We start from the raw sequence: 21,706 nt of genomic DNA, 5'->3' as shown, positions 1-21,706 counted from the left end.
AGTTAAATTCGGTCTACAACCTCACACCCTGCTTCTTTTAAGATGCATTTTAATATTATCTGTTCACCAATGCATTTTCTTTCCTGAAATTTCATTACTATGTTCACAAGAGCCTCCCACTAGGCCCTGTCCTGAACCAGTTAAATTCGGTCTACAACCTCACACCCTGCTTCTTTTAAGATGCATTTTAATATTATCTGTTCACCAATGCATTTTCTCCTCAAATCTTAAAATTTTGTAAAAGTGTGTTTTCAGTACAACTACAATACATTCATACTAACAAACAGACACATCTCTACAAATTGTACTGGAACAAGGCTGTGTTTAATTCTGAGTGTAGTACTAAATATTTTTAAGTTTAAATTTATGTGGGGGGGTTTTACATTCTGTTTATTACCTTAGTGACACCAATTGCGGCCACATTCTCTCCAAATGTATTTGTACCATTTCCAGTGCCAAAGAGTCCAGCTACAATGGTGCCAAGCCCCTCAATGACAATACCCCGATTAATAACATGGACTGGGGGTGGTGGTGCATCTGTAACATTAAAAATTTTCTGTTACTTTGGATTCCATTCCAGTGACCAGTTTTTTACCCCATACTTCCCAATTCCAACAATAATGAACAGTGTTTTTCATATAAAAAAAGCCCCAGTATTATACTCATATATAACATTACTTCTATTCTCCCTTTCCTTTTATCTTGTTACCGTTCTGTACTTCTTATTGTTTTCTTTCTCTCGTTTTTCTTTCTTTCTTTCATTCTCTGTCACTGTTCAGTTGCAAGGTAGGTTATAAAGTGTGATCTATTTGTCTATGTGTATGATCAGTCACTTTTCTCATCACAGTATACCAGTTTGCCACTATGTTTTTGGAAGGCTGTAAGAACTTCAGATGGTTTGTTATGTGAAAAGGGATCATTTCTTCCTCAGAGCAAAACGTCATATCTTTCAGGTACATATTAACAAGTAGTTGATAGTATGGAAAGCAACACAGCTTTATAATGTGAACAGAAAATTAATGTAAGATATTTTCATAAAAATAAACTGTATCATTGTCTTGTAGAATTTTGACTGCTCTGCCAGTTAATAATTCAAGTATGTGTAACTGTTAGGAAAATCTGCTGGATTTCAGACTCTCATGTCAGTGACTATGGTGAGTATGGTGTTTTGATTTATAATGCCATGTAGTTCAGAGAGAGCCCAACAATTCAGAGGAACATACTTCATCCACATTAATAGTCAAAGATTATGCCAAGCAAGAAATCAGTAGAAGCAGGTGGCAAACTGATCATTTTTCTTGTTTGGCTTGTTCATTGACCCTGAAGATGGAGGCAGTATGTTCCTCCAAATTTCGTTCCCTGTCCAAATTACACTATATTACAATTTAAAAGATTATACTCTTAATAGGAAACTGATTTAGGCCATGGTGAAATCTTACATCACTGAAGCACAGTGTATGGCTTCAATTGAAACATGGTTTACATACCACACAGTCTAGCAGTGGTGGGGTAGAAACTGATTGACTGCACAGTGCATGCTAAGACACCTGCCATCATTCCCAGCACACCTGATGGGGTGATTTTTGGCACACCCCACTGCCCTGTAATAGAAAACAAAAACTGCAATGAAAAGTAAGAATATCTAGATTAATAAACGAAATGTAAGAGGGGAGCTTCAGAGAGTAAGAGAAGTTTTAAAATAAATGAACAAAATTTACCCACTTTTTTGAAGTCACTCTTCATTTTTGATGTCAGGTTTGTGTTTACCTAGTACAATTACTGACAGCTAATTAAAGGTTAATGTAAGATAGACTTCATGGCACAAAATTTACATTGAAGCATCAGTGTTGTTACATAAAATATTTACATGCATTTTGAGAGGAAATTAGCAGAATTTGAATATTTACAAACCACTTGGACGTTTTCACTACTTACTACTAAGTTTTTAGCTCAATGTTAGGATTAATGAGAATCCCTACACATGGAAAATTTACAGGAAATTAGGAAAATGATGTAGGAAAATATGAAATACTGAATTCTTATGGTTTAGGATATGTAATTTAAAGTGGAAATATGAGTATAACTAAGGAACCAGGTCCATGGAGCAGTGTCCTTATTGAGAAGCTGATATTCACTCAACTAATCGAAAAATTCCCCATCTTTTATGCAGTATGAAGATTTGATATGTTGGATTTGAAGTTCTCATGTTTGTGACTGTGAAGAATATGGTTTTCAGAGCTGTAATGGCATGCAGTATGTACTAGTCAATATAATGTTCATAAGAGCTCATAACTGGACCCTGTCATAAATTCAGTCTTCATCTTCACATCCTAATTATTTTCCATCTCAATATTGCCCATTCATCAATGCATAGGTCTTCCAAGTGATATTTTCCTTCAGGTTTTCCAATTAAAGTTTTTTGCACATTTTATCTCCTGTGTGTACTGATAAACCAGCTCATTTTCTCCATTTTAACCACTATAATAATATCTGGTGAAGGTTATAAACTATGACACTCCTCATTGTACAGTTTACTTCATCTTTCTCTTAATTAATCTCTGTTAGATTTAAACATTTTTGTCAGGACCCTTTCCTGATATTCTCAGTCTATAATTTGCCCTCGAGTTAGAGATCAAATTTCACATTCATACAAAATAAATTAATAGTATATTTTGTAGACAGGCGGTGGGAATATAAACGTAGAATTATATTGTCACATGTTTTAGTGACTTGTAGATGGGGTTTGGATTGGTGAATTGATTTATTGGACACTCACATGTCGTAAGTGCCTATTTATTAGTCGTTACTTGGTTACACTTCAACTGTTGAATCCTCCATCCTCAGTCCTCATTCCTCTGGATCTCTCTCTCTCTCTCTCTCTGGCTGTCATGCCACAGTATGTAAACATAAATGGTCTCTTACAAATACTTAAACATCAAAACGAAACTATGTTATAGACTGGAATGTTCTGCACATGTTTGGATTTCTGAGTTTCCTGTTTCATGATCACTTACCAGGATATGGAATACGAAACCAAGGTGAATCCTCAACAATCTTTATCTTGAAATCTGTCCTGGCTGGATGTTCTTCTGGTAGATGTCCAGTTAGGGTCAGTAGGCCACACAATCCCCACATTACCATGACAGTCAGCAACACCTGGAAGAACAGTAGCGCTTCTTGTAGGAATGGAATTTTATTTTTCAGCATTTATATTTAGATGGTATGATATGAAAAAATTAGTAATGATAATGGAGTTAGAGTAGTAAACTTTTCCACATCAAAAACTTGTACTGTCAAAAGTAAAATGTTCCCACATAACATTCATAAATTTACATGGACATTTTATGATGTGAAGACGCACAAACCAAACTGATCATATTTTGATACATACGAGACTGCACTCAAGTATACTTGATGTCCGATCGTTCAGGGCAGCAGATTGTAATACTGACCACTACCTGGTGGTGGCAAAGGTTAGGGAAATACTGTCAGTGAGTTCTTATTAAGAAACGTTCAAGGTAAGGGCTTGTACCTCACTGAAGTGCTGAGCTTTGATGTAATTTGAAAAAAAAAATGTGTTATGTGAAATCTTCACTTCCTAAATGAAATCCACGATGACCAAAGTGAAAAGAAGAAAAGGGAGTTAAAGAAATAAAACAGGGTACCGGTGTAAGAGGCGCAATAGACAGATAAGTATTGTTTAGTAAAGTAAAAGTAAAGTAAAGCTATCCCTGTAACAGGCCGTGAAGGCCCATAGGATTGTGAGACGTTAAGGGTCCCACATTACCTTGACAGTCGGCTCAAAGATGGCGGTAAGGTTGTCAGCCTTACGCGCCGGCCGCGCTTCACTCCCCAGGAAAATTATTTAATTAATTCCTGGTACTCATTTCTGTTAGAGGCTGAGTAAACCCCAAGGCCTAGTGCGGCCGGAAGGATTAGGTCAATTGAAAAGAATCCAATGACCTCATCGGGACTTGAACCCGCGACCTTCCGAAGTATTGTTTAGATGAGAATAAAAAAGTGTCATAGTATACGTTATACGTAAGAAAAGGGTAAACGCATATGAATACTATCTGAACGATCTTAGGAATCGAACATTCACATTTCAACAAAATGCAATTTTGAGAACGGGAGCCGGGATAGCGCAGTGAGTATAGCGACCGGCTATGGGTTGGACGACTGAGGGATCGGAGTTCGAGGACCGGTAGGGCAAGACTTTTCTCACTTCCATATCGTGCACATCGGTGCTCGAACCCACCCAGCCTCTTATCCAATGAGGACTTGGGGGCTCTTTCCCCGGGGGTAGAGCGGCCGGGGCGTAAAGCTGACCACTCGCCTCCAACTAGTGCCGAGGTGAAGATAGCGCAGGTACAGCCCGTACATCCTCTCCAGATGGACATTCATGGTGTAGTGCTTAATTAGTTAAGCACAGGGACAACCTTACATTTTATATTTTTGAGAATTCACAAAACAGACGCAGAAAGCCCAACAGAACAGTTTTTAAAGATATTCTGATTCTTCGGAACAAGCCGCTAAAGTGATTTTTGACATATACAACGTAATAGTCACGTTACTGAGAGAGAAGGCAGTATTTTAAAGGATTGTTTGGGTGTTGCATCAGAAAGGTTTCGTTGCACAGACTGCGCGGAAAAGCATCGTAAAGGCGGGTAGCTGACATTTCAAAGTCAACGAATTGTAGTTTTCTGATTCGTTTAACAAGAGTGTATACTACTCACTGGATGTTGGTAAATCAACGACTATTACTTCTACTGGGAAATGTGTCGAAACATCTGATTTTGAATCAAATTTTTTAAAATCGTTTCTTACTGGTGAATGTAAATATATACACATAACCTGTTGTCAGATGAACGTTTTATGTCAGTCCTTTGACTGGTCACAACAAGAATCGCACGGGACTGGAAAGCTAACATCCGCCGTGCAGACTCAAAAGTCGCATTAGTAAGTTAACATTGTAATTGCATATTCAAAATATTTTTATCTGTATAGATATTTATTTATTAATAATTAATTTTCTTAACACAATTTTTATAAAATAAATATTGTGGAGTGCCGCCTAAAAGCCGGAATATTGAAGTCGGAAAATAACATTTTAATTGCCGGGCAACGGCTCAATAAGCGTTGTTCCCGCAACAACCAGTATGCTGAAGATAAAATGAACGTGTTACCTAAAAATGAAAACACGTTCCCGCTGCAACTAATAGACTAGCTACCGATACACTAGCTAACACGGGAAACGAAACCCTTGAGAAGGGTGTTTTCTAGTCCGTCCGACTGTAGAAGATAAGAGACCAGAGAAGACAAGAACGGCGGTCAGATCAGAGGAGACCAGAGCGGAGGTCAGATCAGAGGAGACCAGAGGAGAATTGAGAATAGGTCAGATCGGAGGAGAACAGAGAGGAGACCAGATCAGAGGCGAACGGAGCAGAGCTGAGAGCAGAAGAAACCATCTCAGCCAAGAACTAGAACACGAAACGTGAGAGACGACGGACTAGTCATGTTGCATCGTCTGGAAGACGCTATTTCAGAGTGATTGTAATTGTAACTGTAAACGAGTTATCCAATAAACGGCTTCACATAATCCGGAACCCATTAATTTCTTGTCGCATTACCAGGATACGTGACAGTATTTTAAAAATTTCATTTCCTTAAAAAGTAATTGAGCTTTGTTGCTAATGTTAACAAATACAAATGCTATTATCTTTACAAAATCTACATTGTGTCGCTCGCAGACCAAGGAAGTCTGGTTACATGACCATTTGAGGAAGAAATTTGTCCATCACTGTACTATAAAATCTTGTGTATCTGTTATGTACAAGCTATGTATGAAGAATGTAATATTTTGCTTATAGTCAGCAATGGAAGAGCCATTATTTGGTACAAGTAGTACCAATGTTAACAGTATATAATGAAGCATGATTAATTTCCACTTTTCCTTTCAACTGCTACATCTAAAATTTAAGGAATTGTAAATATGTTCTATTGGTATAAGTACTGCGATGAAACCATAATATTCCGCCAACTGAATGATGGTTAGACACTTAAATTCAATTTTAACTTCTCGTTCTTCAAACGTGTCACTTAACGCTTGGGAGAGTAGTCACAGATGAGAAAGGTGGCTCATAGCGAAGGTGTGAAGGTGTGTGAAGGTTCTATCTGGCTCGGATTAGATTTCAATGGCAGGGTTTTGTGAACACGGTAATGAATATGTATGTATTTATATATACCTTAGGTACTTAAGTCTAGTTAGTTTTAGTTAATGATATGTAAAATCGAAGTGGACAGATAGCAAAAGCCTGATGTTACCTGAGCATTAATTCAATTGCAATTTTGAAATAATATCCTTGAGGTAGAATACTAACCGGAAATAATTTGAAAAACTGAAACCAGATGATTTTGAAACCATGACGATATTTGTAGGTCAGCAACGGCACATGTACTTCCTTCAGAACCTGTGAGAATAGGGTCAGCATCAGGACTGTCCTGCAGTGCACAAAAGAAAAAGAGTAGGATCAGACTCTAAGCCTCTTTCAAATAGGTTTTTTTTAATGTTATATTTTAGCGTCCTGTTGCACTGATTTATGTCCATGATTTATTCTAGCCGTCTTACAGTGCATACACTCATCCACTTCACTCTTCACTCCTGCACTACATGTTTCGGCACAAAGGTGCCATCTTCAGGTGCTTATCGATTTACGTTAAACTACTTCACTGCATGCCTTGCTGTTTTCATACTAAAATAACTAAAATATATGTTCATCATATATATTGATAAGTATTAAACATTAAAAATATTAAAACTGTTTTTTTATCTCATAAACGGAAGCTATTGACAATGTTGAATTTGACGTCCTCACAGTTGTGTTTGTGAAGGGTTCTGTCTTCTGTTATGCGACGCCGTGTAGCTTGTACTTGCTCCATGCTGGATTCTTACTTGCATTATCATCTGATTTGAAGAACGAAACGATATGTTCAGCAAAACGTTCGTTGATTTTCACCGAATTACACGACGTTTTATACTAGAAGATAGAAATCTCCAAATAATAACAAATTTAACTCATAAGAACATCACAATCTAGTTGGGTGAAGATATACTAACCTACACAGACAGGCCTCACTTTCCTCTGAAGTGAAAAAACAATCTCAAAATATTAGAGGAATATCCATAAGATGGATATCAATGGTGAAGGTCATGAAGTGAAAAACGATTGGGAGTTGTGTTCTCCCTAACGTAGGGCTTCAGAAGGAGACGCTCTTCTCTTCATAATATTCAATTAATGTTTAGGATACAGTACATAAAAAAGTCGAGTTATGGCCTTCAGTAAAGTGGAAATCATAATGGGTTAAAATGGCAGGAAGTCAAAATTGTGAGACTACTTTTACTAAAAGTCCCCCATACTGAATTTAAATAAGTCTGCCCAACTGTTTATGCACTGAGATTAGGTCACGAACAGACAGGACCTTCGATATTTTTTCAGTGACATCAAATATGAAGTTTTATCGAAATCAATCCAGTGGCTTTCGAATTACGAGATAACAACAAATAGTTAATTTTATTCAGTTATCAGTGCATCCAGGATTTGCGATGAAGTGTATTGAACGAGAACTGTATGTTGCCTTTTCTCTGCAACTGTTGTTTGAATATTTTTCACTCTGACAATTACTTAGAGAGCTATGCGCTAGCTACGCTCTAGATAAGCATAGAAATGTATGTAGTTGTTTATCCGTTTTGTTTGATTTTAACAAAGTTGGCATTTGCGAGCAACGTGGAAAAAGCCTTACTAATTAAAAATTTAAAAAGTCTGCCCACCGGATTGGGCACTGACACTATGTCACAGACAGACGAATAGACATAAGACGCTCCATATTAATTACATTGATTGGAAATATTTTCATCGTTGATCACAGTAGTGGCATGGTCTAAGGCGCATGTGTTAGGTCGTTCGCATATTGCTATGTTTGCTCATGGATATACATAACTTTACTGTGTTCCTGCTTTTGTTTTGTCTTGTGTACGTGCAGACCTTGGGATGCCTGATGGCCTGTCTTCCAATTATCTCTAAGAGTCAAGTTTCAGTTGAAAATTTATCCCATTATAGTAACAGCTGGTGCTGAAAAGGCAGTAAAAGAGGGAGAATATTTGAAGCATTTAATTGTAAAAAGGATTTCATTTGTATTGGTTACGTTTTTCAATTTCAATAGAAAACCGAGATTAACGGCCGTGGGGATCCGTTGCGCTGACCGCGTGACACCCTCTATCCGCAAAAGTTGGCATTAACTTCACCGACAATCGGCGGTCGCTCGGTCGATATAGTTCTCTTGCGGACTACAGGCCCCGGAGTTTGTATGGTTGTAAATAACTCAGCATGCGGATTGTACTTACCCTGCAGCTATTCCCCAATGATGCATTGCTGCATTAGCCGCATTTTCGAAAAATGATAATCCAATTAGAGAGACCGTCGGTACGATGGTAAGAGGTGTTACATACCTCACCAGCACTCCGACAATGCCTGTTGCAATTAATAATAAGTTAATTTGTTAAAAGTTCCGGTACACATATTGCTATACAAGAATGCAATACTGTACTCTCCTGAATATAATACTATTTTTTTCCTCCAAAAACATCCAGAAAAGTGACTGAATATTTTAATTTTGCACATAATTGATTGATCATTCTAAAATATGTATATAATACGTATTATATAATAATACACACTAACTTTCTCGGAAGTTATTTGGCGGATAAAAGAGTAAACATTTTGTTTAAGAAAATGCATTGCTTCAGGAATACGATGACAGGGCTCTTGCAGTGCGTCAGAATTGTACCTCAAATTTCCTCAAGTAACACCTGTTCCAATAGAACCACTGCATACAATATTTACACAGTTCTTGGTTTAGTAAATATTAGTAAATATTATAAATGTGTAACAGCCGTTTGAGTGAAATTAGCTTACTTGAGGATTAATTAGCTATATTAGCGCAACAAATTCCTTGCTTTGACAAGCGGATGTGGCTTAAATCTTTTAACACATATGGTCTAAATATTTTATTTGAGACACTTCTTCATGGCATATGCAACAAAGTAAATAAGGATTTAAGACTTTGTAATGAAGTGGCTGCCCTGATTCACAGAAATGTTTTGTAAGTGTAATATGGGATAAGCCACTTTGAAGAAAATTGGTGAATGATGAGAATACAAATATTTTTGTTAATAATTAGATCAGGACAGAAAACATGACTAAGAATGGAGGATCATTTCACGTTGTTATGAACTATGCTAATTGCTATAACTTACCAAATACGCCAATAGCGACCTGTAGAATGGCCGCTACAGATATTGCTCCTGAAAGGACCCTCATTCGGCTCTGCCATAACTCAGTTCTGTTCTCAGGTGACATCTGCTCAATAACTTCTGCTGCTGGACATTGCAATTCTGGCAAGTTGAGCACGGCTAAGGTGGGAACTAGAAGTGATATGGTGCCCCCTTGCACTATTGGTAGCCTTTAACACGGTACAAATATTTCGTTTGCAGGGAAGAAATTAAAGTTATTTGGATTACATCTGATAAGAGTAAAAGTTAATTTAATTTGAAAGTTACTTATTTTGGGTAGCAGCTGGAGGTGAAACGTTACATATTTTTGTATTCATACATGTACAGACATTTTTAATGATATGACATGTGATGTGGAAAATTCAGGTGCTTAGGAACGGCTGTAAGAGAATTGCACTCATGAAGAAATTAATTGCGGATTAAATTTGGGGAGTATTTGCTATTCTACAGTACAGAAACCTATCTGGAAAGGTAAAGATACAAATATACAAGAAACTCCCCGTTATCCGGCATGTAAGAGGAGTGGAATTGGCAGGTTACATTAATTTGCAGGTTGAACGCGGAAACACTACGGAAACCCCAATACAAAGTCAAAAGAACATATTTTCACTTTAGTTGTTGCGTGAGAGTCTTCATAGCCCACATGGTGGATTTTCTTATGAAAGATTTCAAATACATATACTCTAACGCCCCTGGGGTCGACTCAGCCTCTAACAGAAATGAGTACCAGGAATATTCTTGGAATATTCTTGGGGGTAAAGGGCGGCCGGGGCGTAAGGCTGACAACCTTACCGCCATCTGTGAGCCGATTGTCTAGAAAATGTGGGAACCTGAACATCTCACAACCTTATGGGCCTCCACGGCTTGTTACAAGGATACATTTACTTTTTTTCTTACTTGTACTGTAACGCAATTGCAAATTCAGCTGGTAGCGCAGCGAGTGTTGGCTGGAAGAATGTAGCGTGGCGGGTGAACAGATGCTCTTTGCAGGTTTCTTTTTGAATAACTTTTTAACAACGGTATATTTTTTTCTGTGATTTTTTCCGAATAGATGAAAATTCTGAATGCTGTCACACTGGATAACCCGGTGTTTACCCTGTAATTTTGCCTTTTTGTTTTGTATTGGCGTGAAAGTTTTCTCTCAGTTTAAGGGAAGAACATAGACTGAAAGTGTTTGGGAACAGGATTCTGAGGGACATATTTGGACTTCCGAAGAAGTACATGATAGGTGGCAGGAGAAAATTATGCAGTGAGGAGTTTCATAATTTGTACTTCTCGCCATACATTATTATTATGATCAAATCAAGAAGGATGAGACAGACACTACATATAGCATGCATGAGATATAAGAAAAATGCTCACAAAGAATTGTTAAGAAAACCTGAAGAATAGAACCACTTGGAAGACCCAAGCATATTAAGGAAATAAAATAGAAGAATGTGGATTGGATTCATCTGGCAGAAGATAGGGACCAATGGCGTTCGCTTATGAATGTAATAATGAATCTTCCCATTCCCTTAAAATTCTGGAAATTTCTCGAGTAGCTGAGCAACTGTTAGCTTCCCGAAAAGAACTCCATCCCATACAGTTGGTTAGCTGTTTAACAGAGTATTACTTTACAAGACAGGCGAAATGAGCAAGTTATAAGAAATAAGAGTGGTTTATACATGACACGTATTAAAATCGTGACATAGCCAAATTACATTTAAAACAACCTGCTGTATAAAGTATTCGCTGTGGGTTTCACAGGGCGTAACTGAAAGTTGCATACAAGCTTTGGGAACAAGTTTCATACACCAAAGCAAGAAAAGTATCCATATCAACATGTTTCTGGAAACATTTAATTTGTGAGTTATAACTGAAGGAGTATATTTATGATAAGTGCTCGAAATGTACTCCATGAAACTCAATGCACGCCTCGACACGTCTCGTCATGGACCGCTGCATCAATTCAAAGCTGTCGAAGTAGTTGCAAATAGTCTGAGAGGCATCCACAATGCGATGGTGAAGTGCCTCTTAGTTGTCAACAGGAGCTGCATAAACAGGGGGTTTAGGTATCCCCATAAGTAAAAATCCAGAGGATTCAAATCTGGCGAACTTGGATTCCATGCGATGGGTCTTCCTCTGCCTAATCATCGGTCATGGAGAGTCTGAATGAGAACATTTCGTACAGCACAACACCATAATACATGTACTTGAATCCCGGTGTGGGCATGAATTTTCACTACTCCATGTCATCCAGACCAGCTCTGGGGCCCACCCAGCCTCCTATCCAATGGATTCCGCGGCTCTTTCCCCGGGGATAAAGCGGCCAGGCCGTGAAGCTGACCACTCACCTACAGCTAGTGCCGAAGTCAAGTGAATGTGGATCTATACATCAGCTTCCTCATACGCCTTCGTGGCGTAGTGCTTAATTACTGTAGTTAAGTACAAGGCCAACTTTACCTTACCTTACCACATTCGTGCTCTGACTGCCGGTGGTAATTCTTACAGTAGTTTTGCAGATCATCTAAGAGGCAGTCGCGATAGTGGTTGCCCGTAAGGTGACGTGACGTGACAAAACATGCGGGCATGCCAAACAATCGGTGACTAACCCTGTCCATATGTTAATGTTGAACTGCTTCTGGTATTTAGAATGGATTTCACCGTGAGGATTCTTCTCTGCCTACTGGTATCGGTTGTCATTATTGATGATGCCGCATCTACTCCGGCATCTTTGAAGGGATGCGCCGGTCCATGATAAGTGTCGAGACGTGCATTGAATTGCATGCCTTTTGGGCATTTATTATAAATTTACTCTTTCAGCTATAACTCACAGATTGTTTCCATGCTCACTTTGGTATAGACATTTGTGTGTGTGTGTGTGTGTGGAACTCGTGCCCTAAATTTGTCCTCACCTTTCATTTACACTTTGTATAATGAAACGTTTTGAACGGCTCAGTTTATATAGCGTAAAAGATGCAAGGGAATTGTGAAACGGAAGGGATGTTGAAGGAAACAGTGGTGACTATTGGGAAGTATCATACAGGAATTTATGTGAAGGGTCTGAGGAGACAAAGAAATGCTACAGCCATGATAACTGTACAAGATTTGAATTCACGACCTTCTAAATATTCACGAAGAATGCCAACCACTTGACCATAACGTTCGGTACACTGTATAAATAAACTATACACAACAACCGTGTGTTCAACCTGTTTAAAAAAATCCATAATTATTGATTCACACGCTCGCGCTTCTATGTTCTTGCATGTTATTGAGGAAAGCCGTCAGAATGGTTTAGGAAAAAAATCGTACATGTAAAATATCTTAAAGGTGTGCTGCAATGAAATATATACCATTTCTAAACCTATGTTTTGCTGTTCACCGTAATTGTAATTTGTTGCATGAGAAAATGCTGTTATGTCAGTCGTACTGTAGGTATCATAATGCAGTGGGTCAAAAATATTTTTCCCTGTGTTTTGTTAAATATTCACGATACAGATGGCGCAGTCGGGATAGCGACTTGTTGCGGGCTGGACGACAGGAGGGTCGGAGTTTCAGCCCCAGTAAGGTCAAGAATTTTCATTTCTCCACGTACCCCAAACCGTCTCTGGGGCGCACCCAACCTTCTGTTTAACTGGTACCGAGTGCCTTTTCCCCAGGGGTAAAGCGGCCGGGACGTGGAGCTGACCATTCACCTTTAACTAGTGCCAAGGTTAAGGCTGGGGCCACACGAGCGCACAAAATGCGTCCGTTTTAACGAACGTCGTGGCGTCCGTTGTAGAAATAAACAAGAGAGGCGAATACTACGCTTTCTTCTGGCTCCATTGCAGACAGAAAACTACGCCCCGCATTCTGCAACTGTGTGTTGTCCTCAGCAACGTCCGTCATAAAGTACTTTCGTTACAACGGACGCATTTTGTGCGCTCGTGTGTCCCCAGCCTAAGAAAATGTGAATCTTTACATCCAGTCCCCCATACGTTTTCATGGCGGTGTATTTAATTAGTTAAGCACAGAGACAACTTTACCTTTTTACAATCACTTATAAATTAGAGTTATAGACATTAGCTTGTGCCAAATTTGTATGCGATGAACCGTTCTTATGATAAATGATAAAGTTAGATTTGGTCTTCACTTAAAGTAGGACTTATATTCGTAAGGTAGTTAGTTAGTTATTGGAGAGGGTGGGTTTCCCCCCTTCACTTAGACCAGTATTGGTCCATTGTGTTTCCCTCTATGATATTCTACCAGTCTCTATACCCTACCGATAATGGTGCGTACCATCAGTCCTGCCGAGCAAGCGAGTTCTGCCTCCACTAGCTTGGCGGTGTCTATAATGCTTCCCCAATCTATCAGAGGCCTTAGAGACTACTGTTGGGCGGGAAACGTCCTTGAATTTGGCTCAGTGACCTCCTTTGGAGATATGAGGTTCTTTTACGTGCCGTAAAGCTACGACACGGGACACACGGCTTAAAGTCCCTCCCGGAGGACTTGTTCCCTGAATTTTTCCGCCCTTAAAAATTCGACGACCTCCGCCGGGTATTTGAACCCGCGTACCACGAGTCATGAGGTGGGAACGTTGCCTCTAGACTACGGAGGCCGCTTATACGTAAAGTAACTGACTGCTTTCGTAGAGCAGAATTTTTCTTGAGAAGCTAAGGCAGTCAAGAAAAATATTGCCTTCTATGGAATTTGAAGGTTCATTAGCAACTTAACAAGTGTTAGCCATTCAACCAGACAAACCCAGTCCACGTCCCCCCACCCTATTTCTTTATGATCCACTTTAATATTACCCTCCCATGTACGTCTACGGCTTCTACGTAGCCTCTTCCTTTCAGGTTATCTGTCGAAAATTTTGTGTTCGCCATGTCTGTCACTCGTGGTGCACATTCCATTCGTGTAAGCTGCCTTCGAAGACTGAAGAAGAATTGAATTCTAATGACAGACATAATCTTCCTATTAGTCCTTAATGTTGTTATGTACTTGTATGAGTATTTTGAAGTAACTACTTTTCGCGAGACTTTTATCGATCCCTGCCTGGGAGTATTTATTATTTTTACTTTTTAGTTTGTAGAGTCAGACGTACCTGCAGCCGAAGGTGGACTGCACCCAAGTCACAATGCCAGTTACAAAGATCATGGTGCATATGATATGGCTTCGAGCAGGGTCGTCATAATGCATGCAGAGCGCAGGCGTCAGGATGAATGGTATAGTCATGATGGAACCTATCATCGTGAAGTAATTCTGAAATGGTAAGTCACACGTTCAAATATTTATGTCGTACAGATTTAGTGAACTAAGAATTATTTATAAACAGCATTATTATAATTGAATAATTCGGAATTGATGATCCAGAAGACCTTTATTAAACTTCAGGCTTGCAGTGGAATTGAAACTATTCATGTTTACTTACAAGGCTATTGCTTTTTACACTTGAATTTGAATATAAATGTTTTGTTTTCCCTCACATAATTATTCATATTTATTCTACAATGGTCTACTTTCATCGTTAGCTTAAAATAATCAAACCTCATGTCTGGAATTATTGTATTAGAGTTATTATATGGCTTATCTTATATCTTTACGACGGGACGGATGGATGGGCAACTGTAATTTTTATAGTGCAAGAGGTTCGATGAAAAAGTACCCAGGACCGGAAGGAAGCGTAAAATTATGATGTTAAAATCCAGCTGCCCAGTTACCAACGATTCCTTACTCCATTCATCTCGTGAAGAACTGTCATTTTTTCTCAGTTGTGAGAGAGCTGCAATTTTGTACAGTGTCTTTTGAACTAACCATATTTTGAAATTTCTTATTGGAAGAAGCGAAATGTGTCCTTTAAATTTTGTATGGCCAAGGAAACGTGTATATATATATATATACTAACAACTGTATTTTAGAATAATATTTCACCTATTTTTTTTTACCCCTTTTGAAGATGGCTGAACTTCCTTGAAAGATGACGCACTTGCGCCTATCATCCAGCGATATTGGACACCCAGGAATCTGTGACCTCCTTTCGTAAGAAAATTCCTTGTGGCAGGCGAACGAAAATTTGTGGCAGAAGTTGCTGTTTCTTAAGCAGTTACCAGATAAAATTCGTAGCTGAATGGACGACAGCTCCCTGTCATTCAGAACTTTGGATAACTGAATTCACAAGGTTTCATTAGTTTCCCAGAATATTCGTCTGATTTGGCATTCTTGACATTTACGTGTATACGAGTATATTCCCCCAAACTGCAAACGGTCCTAAATAGAAATATATCGCTGGAGGCTACAACAAACATTAGGGGTGCTGGGGCCGAATATCCCTCGAAAACATAGTACCAGAAGTGCATCACTAAGTGGCAAGGTAAGCGGAGTGGCAATACGCAATGAACTGGAGACTTCTTTGAAGAAAAAAAAAACTAAATGGTTTTGACCTTTAGTTTCATCCCGAATAGTGGGTTATGGACACTTTTGTTCATATTTTGTGCGTCCGTATTACCTGGAGTCCCATTAAGATGCAAAGGTACCAAGATGGAACATCATCAATGCCATATTTGACGTCTGATTCCTCCTGTTGTTTTTCCTCCTTAATTTTAAAGGTACTGACATTTCCATTCTCTACGTTGTTTTCATCCAGCCCCGGTCCCTGAAACATTATTGTAGCATAAGCACTTAAAGATAACCCGACAGAAATATGAAGAGAGACACCTATCGGTCTAGATTACCTTGTGTGGAGTTACTGGAGTCGGTATTTATACCCAGCATTTTGTTTTGGAAATTTATTTAAAAATTAGCGAACAAAAATTATACTCTAATAAAGTAAGATTTATAATATGCAATGTAAGGCTTCAGGGTTGTAGTGCCATGCAGTACTAGAAGGCGCTTCGAATATTTCGGAGGAATCCTACTGTCTCCACATTGGCGGTTTGATATACAAAAAAGAGAAAGGTTCATATAGGACATATGCATTCGTAAGCTGCAAAGGAAAGTGGAATCTGTTTTACATAGTTAAATTCTTTGTACTGTAATAACTGACCTGATACATGGATAACAAATTAGGCTTTCATAATGAGTTTGTTATTTATCTTCTTCATTTTATCGTTCTCTCACCGTTACATACCGCTATCATTTTCATCATTCACTACGAAGCACTATGCTCAGTGGTATTCATTCATTCATTCATTCATTTCCTTTATTTTCCATATATCCATACAGGTAACAAACCTAGGATGTGGAAATGGTCCCTTTGAAAATAGATGTCTCAAAATACATAGACAAAATTACACTAGTCACATAATCAAAATGACTTACATTAATTGATTAACATAAATAAGGATATAGAGTAAAAATTTTAATAAGATTTGAATTAATAGACTTAATTTAGAATGAAATTACTATAAAACTTGAATTAATACAATTTAATTTAAATTACCTATATTAACTGAATTAAATACATTACAAATTTACACACTTATGGCCAATTATGTTGATAATATTGATTCATAGAATAAAAAGAATGATGATATAAAAACTTCTTCAATGCATATTTAAAACTTCTCACATCAGTAGCCAACATTTTTATTGTTTGAGGAAGATGATTAAAAACTTTAATACCTGATATGTATGCTCTTTTATTGTATTTTGTTAAGTTAACTGCAAGTAAATATAAATTATTGAGGGCTCTAATTTTGTATTTGTGAATCTCATTGTTAAAATTAAATACAAGTTTTTTATTAATTGTGCATAAACGTAATGAAAATATGAACTGAGAATAGAACGTCATTATTTCCAAATATTTAAAAATGTTCCTACAAGACTCGCTTGGTCTAGAATTCGGTAAAATTGTAATAGCTTTCTNTATAAAGTAAAAATGAATAAAAGTAAACCTATCCCTGTAGCAGGCCGTGAAGGCCCATACGGTTGTGAGACGTTGAGGGTCCCACATTATCTATTATCTATCTAATACTATTGTATTATTGGTTATTAACATATGCCTGCAACTCACGTTTGTTTAAATAGGCGTCTTAATTTACTTAATTTTCAGCATCATTATAACAAGTAGCGCCATGGTCTTAATGGGATATCATAGTCCAATGGTCCGGTAGATCCCTTACGTTGTTAACGTCATAGGTCTAATAATTACGTCACTAACAAATACATTAACTATCGTAATCATCGTCATCATCATCACCATCATCAGTAATCATAATGAAAACGCAAGTGGTAAATTACATGAACCATATATTTCTCTCATTAGGATCAGCAGCTAAATAACAATTCCTGATAAAGCGAATAGACTTACTTAGCGAAAAGGGAAAAATTCAATTTCTCCTTCTACGCAATATTATTGAACATTAATGTCAATGGGATATGACGATTCGCATTTTGGAAAGTACGTCTAACAGCAAGGGGACCCGGAATGCCGTAGTAGGTATAGCGACTGGCTACGGGCTGGACGGCCGAGGGGGTGGAGTTCGAGTCCCGATAGGGTCAAGAAATTTTTCTTCTCCAAGTAGTCCAGACCAGCTCTGGGGTTCACCCAACCTATCCAATGAGTTCCGCGGGCTCTTTTCTCGGGGGTAAAGCGGCCGGGGCGTGAAGCTGACCACTCACCTCCAGCTAGTGCCGAGGTCAAGAAAATATGGACCCATACATCCACTCCCCCACACGCCTTCATGGCGTAGTGCTTAATTGGCTAAGCACAGGGAAACATTTTACCTTACATGTAACAGCAGGCTGGGAGAATGATAGATATTAAGGTATATTTGGGAAGTAGACTGTGAGAATGTGCACTGAATGGAGCTGTCTTAGTATTATGTCTAATAGCTGATATTAGCAGTTTAAGAATATTTCCTTCTGTTACAAGATAGTTAACTAGACCGATGAAAGAAAAATAATATAGGAACGAATAGAATTATCCTTGTTATAAGTTACCATTCTTGTAATTTACATCGGGAAGTTTTTGTACAGACAGACGGTATAAAAAAGGAATGAAAAAGATTTGTAAATGTAATTTTTATGGAATTATTTTGTGTCTGGACATTATCCATTGCTCTAATTTTCTTTAAAACACACAAATTTGGATACTGGGTTCTGTCGTCAGTTAAAAACCTACTCAGTAGCACCAAATCGATAGAGCTAGTCCCTATCTCGAATCTTGTGTTAATGCTCGTGTCCGGAGATAGGAACAAGCTCTGTCGATTTTGCCTAACTGAGGAGGTATAACCAGTGTTACGTGGGTCCCTTGTCACCGCAGCATGGCGCGTCCTCAGGTTGCAGATGGAGGAGACGGCCTCCAGCTATGGAGGGTAGCTACGAATATGTTGAATAAGCAATCGCGTACAGCCAACAAGGGGTGGTCCTCAAGTTGGGGGGTTGGTGAGGGGCTAACAACTCCTCACCACAAAAAAAATAAGCTTGTTACAAAAATTCTAAAGAAGCCTCGGGCCTGGATGGATTCTTTTGATAAACGACCTAAGTGAAAGAAACTGGATATGAGATTTGGTACTTGGAATGTTAGAAGCACGTGTAGAGCAGATTCGCTCAGGGCAGTGGCGGAAGAAATGTCAAAATATAAGTTGGACTTAGTCCGAGTACAGGAGGTCAGATGGGAAGGAGGTGGCGACGAACCATCAGGCGAATATACATATTATATGGAAAGGGGAATGAGAATCATGAATTAGGTACAGTTTTTCGTACATAAGAGAATCATATCAGCAGTTAGGAGGGTAAAGTTTGTTAGTGATGGGATGTCATGCGTAATACTAAGAGGCACTATTGTGATATTATAGTTCTGAATGTTCATGCTCCAACAGAGAATAAAATTGATGACATGAAGAACAGGTTCTATGAAGAACTATAACATGTATTTGATAAATTCTCGAAGTACCCTATGAAAATTTTTCTAGGAGACTTCAATACCAAAGTAGGTAGGGAAGACATTTTCAAACTAACAGCTGGGAATGAAAGTTTGCATGAAATTAGTAATGATAATGGAGTTAGAGTAGTAAACTTTGCCACATCCAAAAATCATACTATCAAAAGTAAAATGTTCTCACATCTTAGCATTCATAAATTTACTTTGACTTCTCCTGATGGAAAGACGCACAACCAAATTTACCATATTTTGATAGACAGGAGACGGCATTCAAGTATACGTGATGTCCGATCATTCAGGGCAGCAGATTGTGATACTGACCACTACCTGGTGGTGGCAAAGGTTAGGGAAAGACTGGCAGTGAGCAAACAAACAACGCACAGAGTTCATATGGAGAGGTTCAATCTCAAGAAATTAAACGAAGTAGACGGTAAGGAGCAGTATCGTGTTGAAATCTCAAATAGGTTCGCAGCTTTTGAAAATTTAGGCACTGATGTGGATGTTAATAAAACTTGGGAAACTATTAGAGCGAATAACAAAATGTTTGCCAAAAATAGCTGAGGTTGTTATGAACTGAAGAAGCATAAGCAATGGTTCGATCAAAGATGCTCAGAATTAACAGACGAAATGAAACAAACGAAATTGCAGTGGTTACAGGATCCAAGCGAGTTAAATGGGGATAATCTAAAAATATAAGACGGGAAACCAGCATGTACTTCAGGAAAAAGGATATATCTGAAAGACAAAACTGATGAGCTTGCAATGAACAGTAAGAACAAGAACATTAGGAACCTGTATAGAGGAATAAATCACTTTGAAAGGTGCTACCAACCTAGAAGTAACTTAGTGAAGGATGAGAAATGTGATCTGTATGCAGATTCCCACAACGTTTGGAGAGGGCATGTAGTCCGAATGTGGGCTAAGAGGATTGCATATAGGATATTGGTGGGAAAGCCAGAAGTAAAAGAACAACTAGGAAGACCGAGATGTAAGTCGGTGGACAATATTAAAATGGATCTTAGAGAGATAGGATGGGATGGTATAGATTAGATTGAGCTGGCTCAGAATAGGGACTAGTGGAGAGCTCTTGTGAACACGGTAGTGAGCCTTCGCGTTCCAGAAAATGCTGGGAAATTCTTGAGTAGCTGCACAGTTAGTGGCTTATCAAGAAAGGCTCACCTCCGTATGTGACTGATTAGTGAGTTAGGAGGTTCCACCTGAAGCCGGCGACAAATCCAGTGTCAGAAACGTTGTGTTTTAAATAAAAACAGGACGATGGACAATGTCCAGCAACATAATTGTATTAATATACCATCGTCACAACTTTTAGATCTTATGAACTAAATGAAATAGGAAAAAGCGAACAGTATATGGTTACCATTTCAGATGTGTTCGCAGCATTGGAAAACCTAAGTGATGTAGATGGGAGTCGAGCTTAGGGACTATCAAAAGAGAAGGAAGGGAAAGAAGTTCTCTTTGGTTTGAAAGCCAAAAGAAAAGAGATAGCTAGGACGACGTAGGCCTAATTGGGAGGATATTAAAATGTATTACAACGCTCGCAGGCAAAAAGGAAGGACACATCACAAGACACAGTACACAAAAAATATAGGAAAAACGTCTCCCATATTGGAAGAATCATACAATGCGCGAGTTTGAATTAAGACACACAGGATGAATAAGCTTAACAAGTCAAATTTTATTATAGTTGATGAAGAATGTACAATTTAACAATTTTATGAAAGACACATGATGGCAAGCAATGCAGTAGCTTAGCGTAAATAAAGTACCTGAGGATGGCACTGTGATGCCGAAACATTTAGTGAAGTGACATGTGAGACTGAGTGCACTACAAGACGGCCATTACATACATATCATGGATGAGAATCAGTGCAGCAGAACGCTAAAATACAACATTAAAATTGATGTTGGAGAGACATGATGAGGTGTTATGGACTGGATTGGTCTGACTCAGGACAGGGAACAGTGGTGGGTGTTTGTGAACATGGTAATGAATCTTTGTGTTCCGTGAAATATTGTGATATTCTTCGGTAACTAAGTAATTTATGTCTTCCCTAGAAGGACTCAAACTGCATGGAGTCAGTTAAGTTAGTTTAATATTAATAAATACCGTAAGGACGAGGTCGTTTCTGCTGCTTGTGATGCCAGGATCCATGACGCCCCACTGAAGGACCGGTACGCTTTCAGGAGCAAGTGGATACTAAATGCAGTGTTGTAGCCTGTAGGTAAGTGATAGGTCGCAGACTCTCTGTCGCAACCATTTCACGACTTGCTGTATTTATTTAATGTGATAATTTGGATGACTTCATCATGAGGTACTCTCAATTAATATCAATGTTGTCACATAAACAACAGATCTGTACATAACAACTCTACCAGGTCCATGCCTATCTCTATCGTTAAGTTTAATTGATGCTGCTTCCTGCCTATAGACATAAAAAGTCCACAAAACCACAAATTTTGGTCTATCTACCATTTTATATTGGTGTGAA

The 21,706-nt window shown here is 38.4% G+C and overlaps 1 protein-coding gene across 1 annotated transcript in view; it reads right to left on the bottom strand.

The window, feature by feature from the left end:
- LOC111871657 (solute carrier family 23 member 1) overlaps nucleotides 1-21,451 on the bottom strand; it is a 30,486-nt gene extending 9,035 nt beyond the window's left edge. Inside the window, exons 1-9 of the mRNA XM_023864898.2 lie at nucleotides 21,325-21,451; nucleotides 15,819-15,965; nucleotides 14,418-14,575; nucleotides 9,314-9,519; nucleotides 8,402-8,528; nucleotides 6,381-6,501; nucleotides 3,015-3,156; nucleotides 1,488-1,601; nucleotides 398-537 (exon numbers count right to left, since the gene is read on the bottom strand). Of these exons, the coding sequence (XP_023720666.1) occupies nucleotides 398-537; nucleotides 1,488-1,601; nucleotides 3,015-3,156; nucleotides 6,381-6,501; nucleotides 8,402-8,528; nucleotides 9,314-9,519; nucleotides 14,418-14,575; nucleotides 15,819-15,965; nucleotides 21,325-21,369 (1,200 nt within the window). The 5' untranslated portion in view covers nucleotides 21,370-21,451. The remainder of the gene's footprint in view (nucleotides 1-397; nucleotides 538-1,487; nucleotides 1,602-3,014; nucleotides 3,157-6,380; nucleotides 6,502-8,401; nucleotides 8,529-9,313; nucleotides 9,520-14,417; nucleotides 14,576-15,818; nucleotides 15,966-21,324) is intronic.
- Nucleotides 21,452-21,706: the final 255 nt, after the last annotated feature.

This window comes from Cryptotermes secundus, unplaced genomic scaffold (assembly GCF_002891405.2).
Source record: "Cryptotermes secundus unplaced genomic scaffold, Csec_1.0 scaffold202, whole genome shotgun sequence".
In the NCBI taxonomy this organism is placed as follows: Eukaryota; Metazoa; Arthropoda; class Insecta; order Blattodea; family Kalotermitidae; genus Cryptotermes; species Cryptotermes secundus.
The sequence above is the reverse complement of the archived record's forward strand: the minus strand, read 5'-3'. Positions and strand labels throughout refer to the sequence as shown.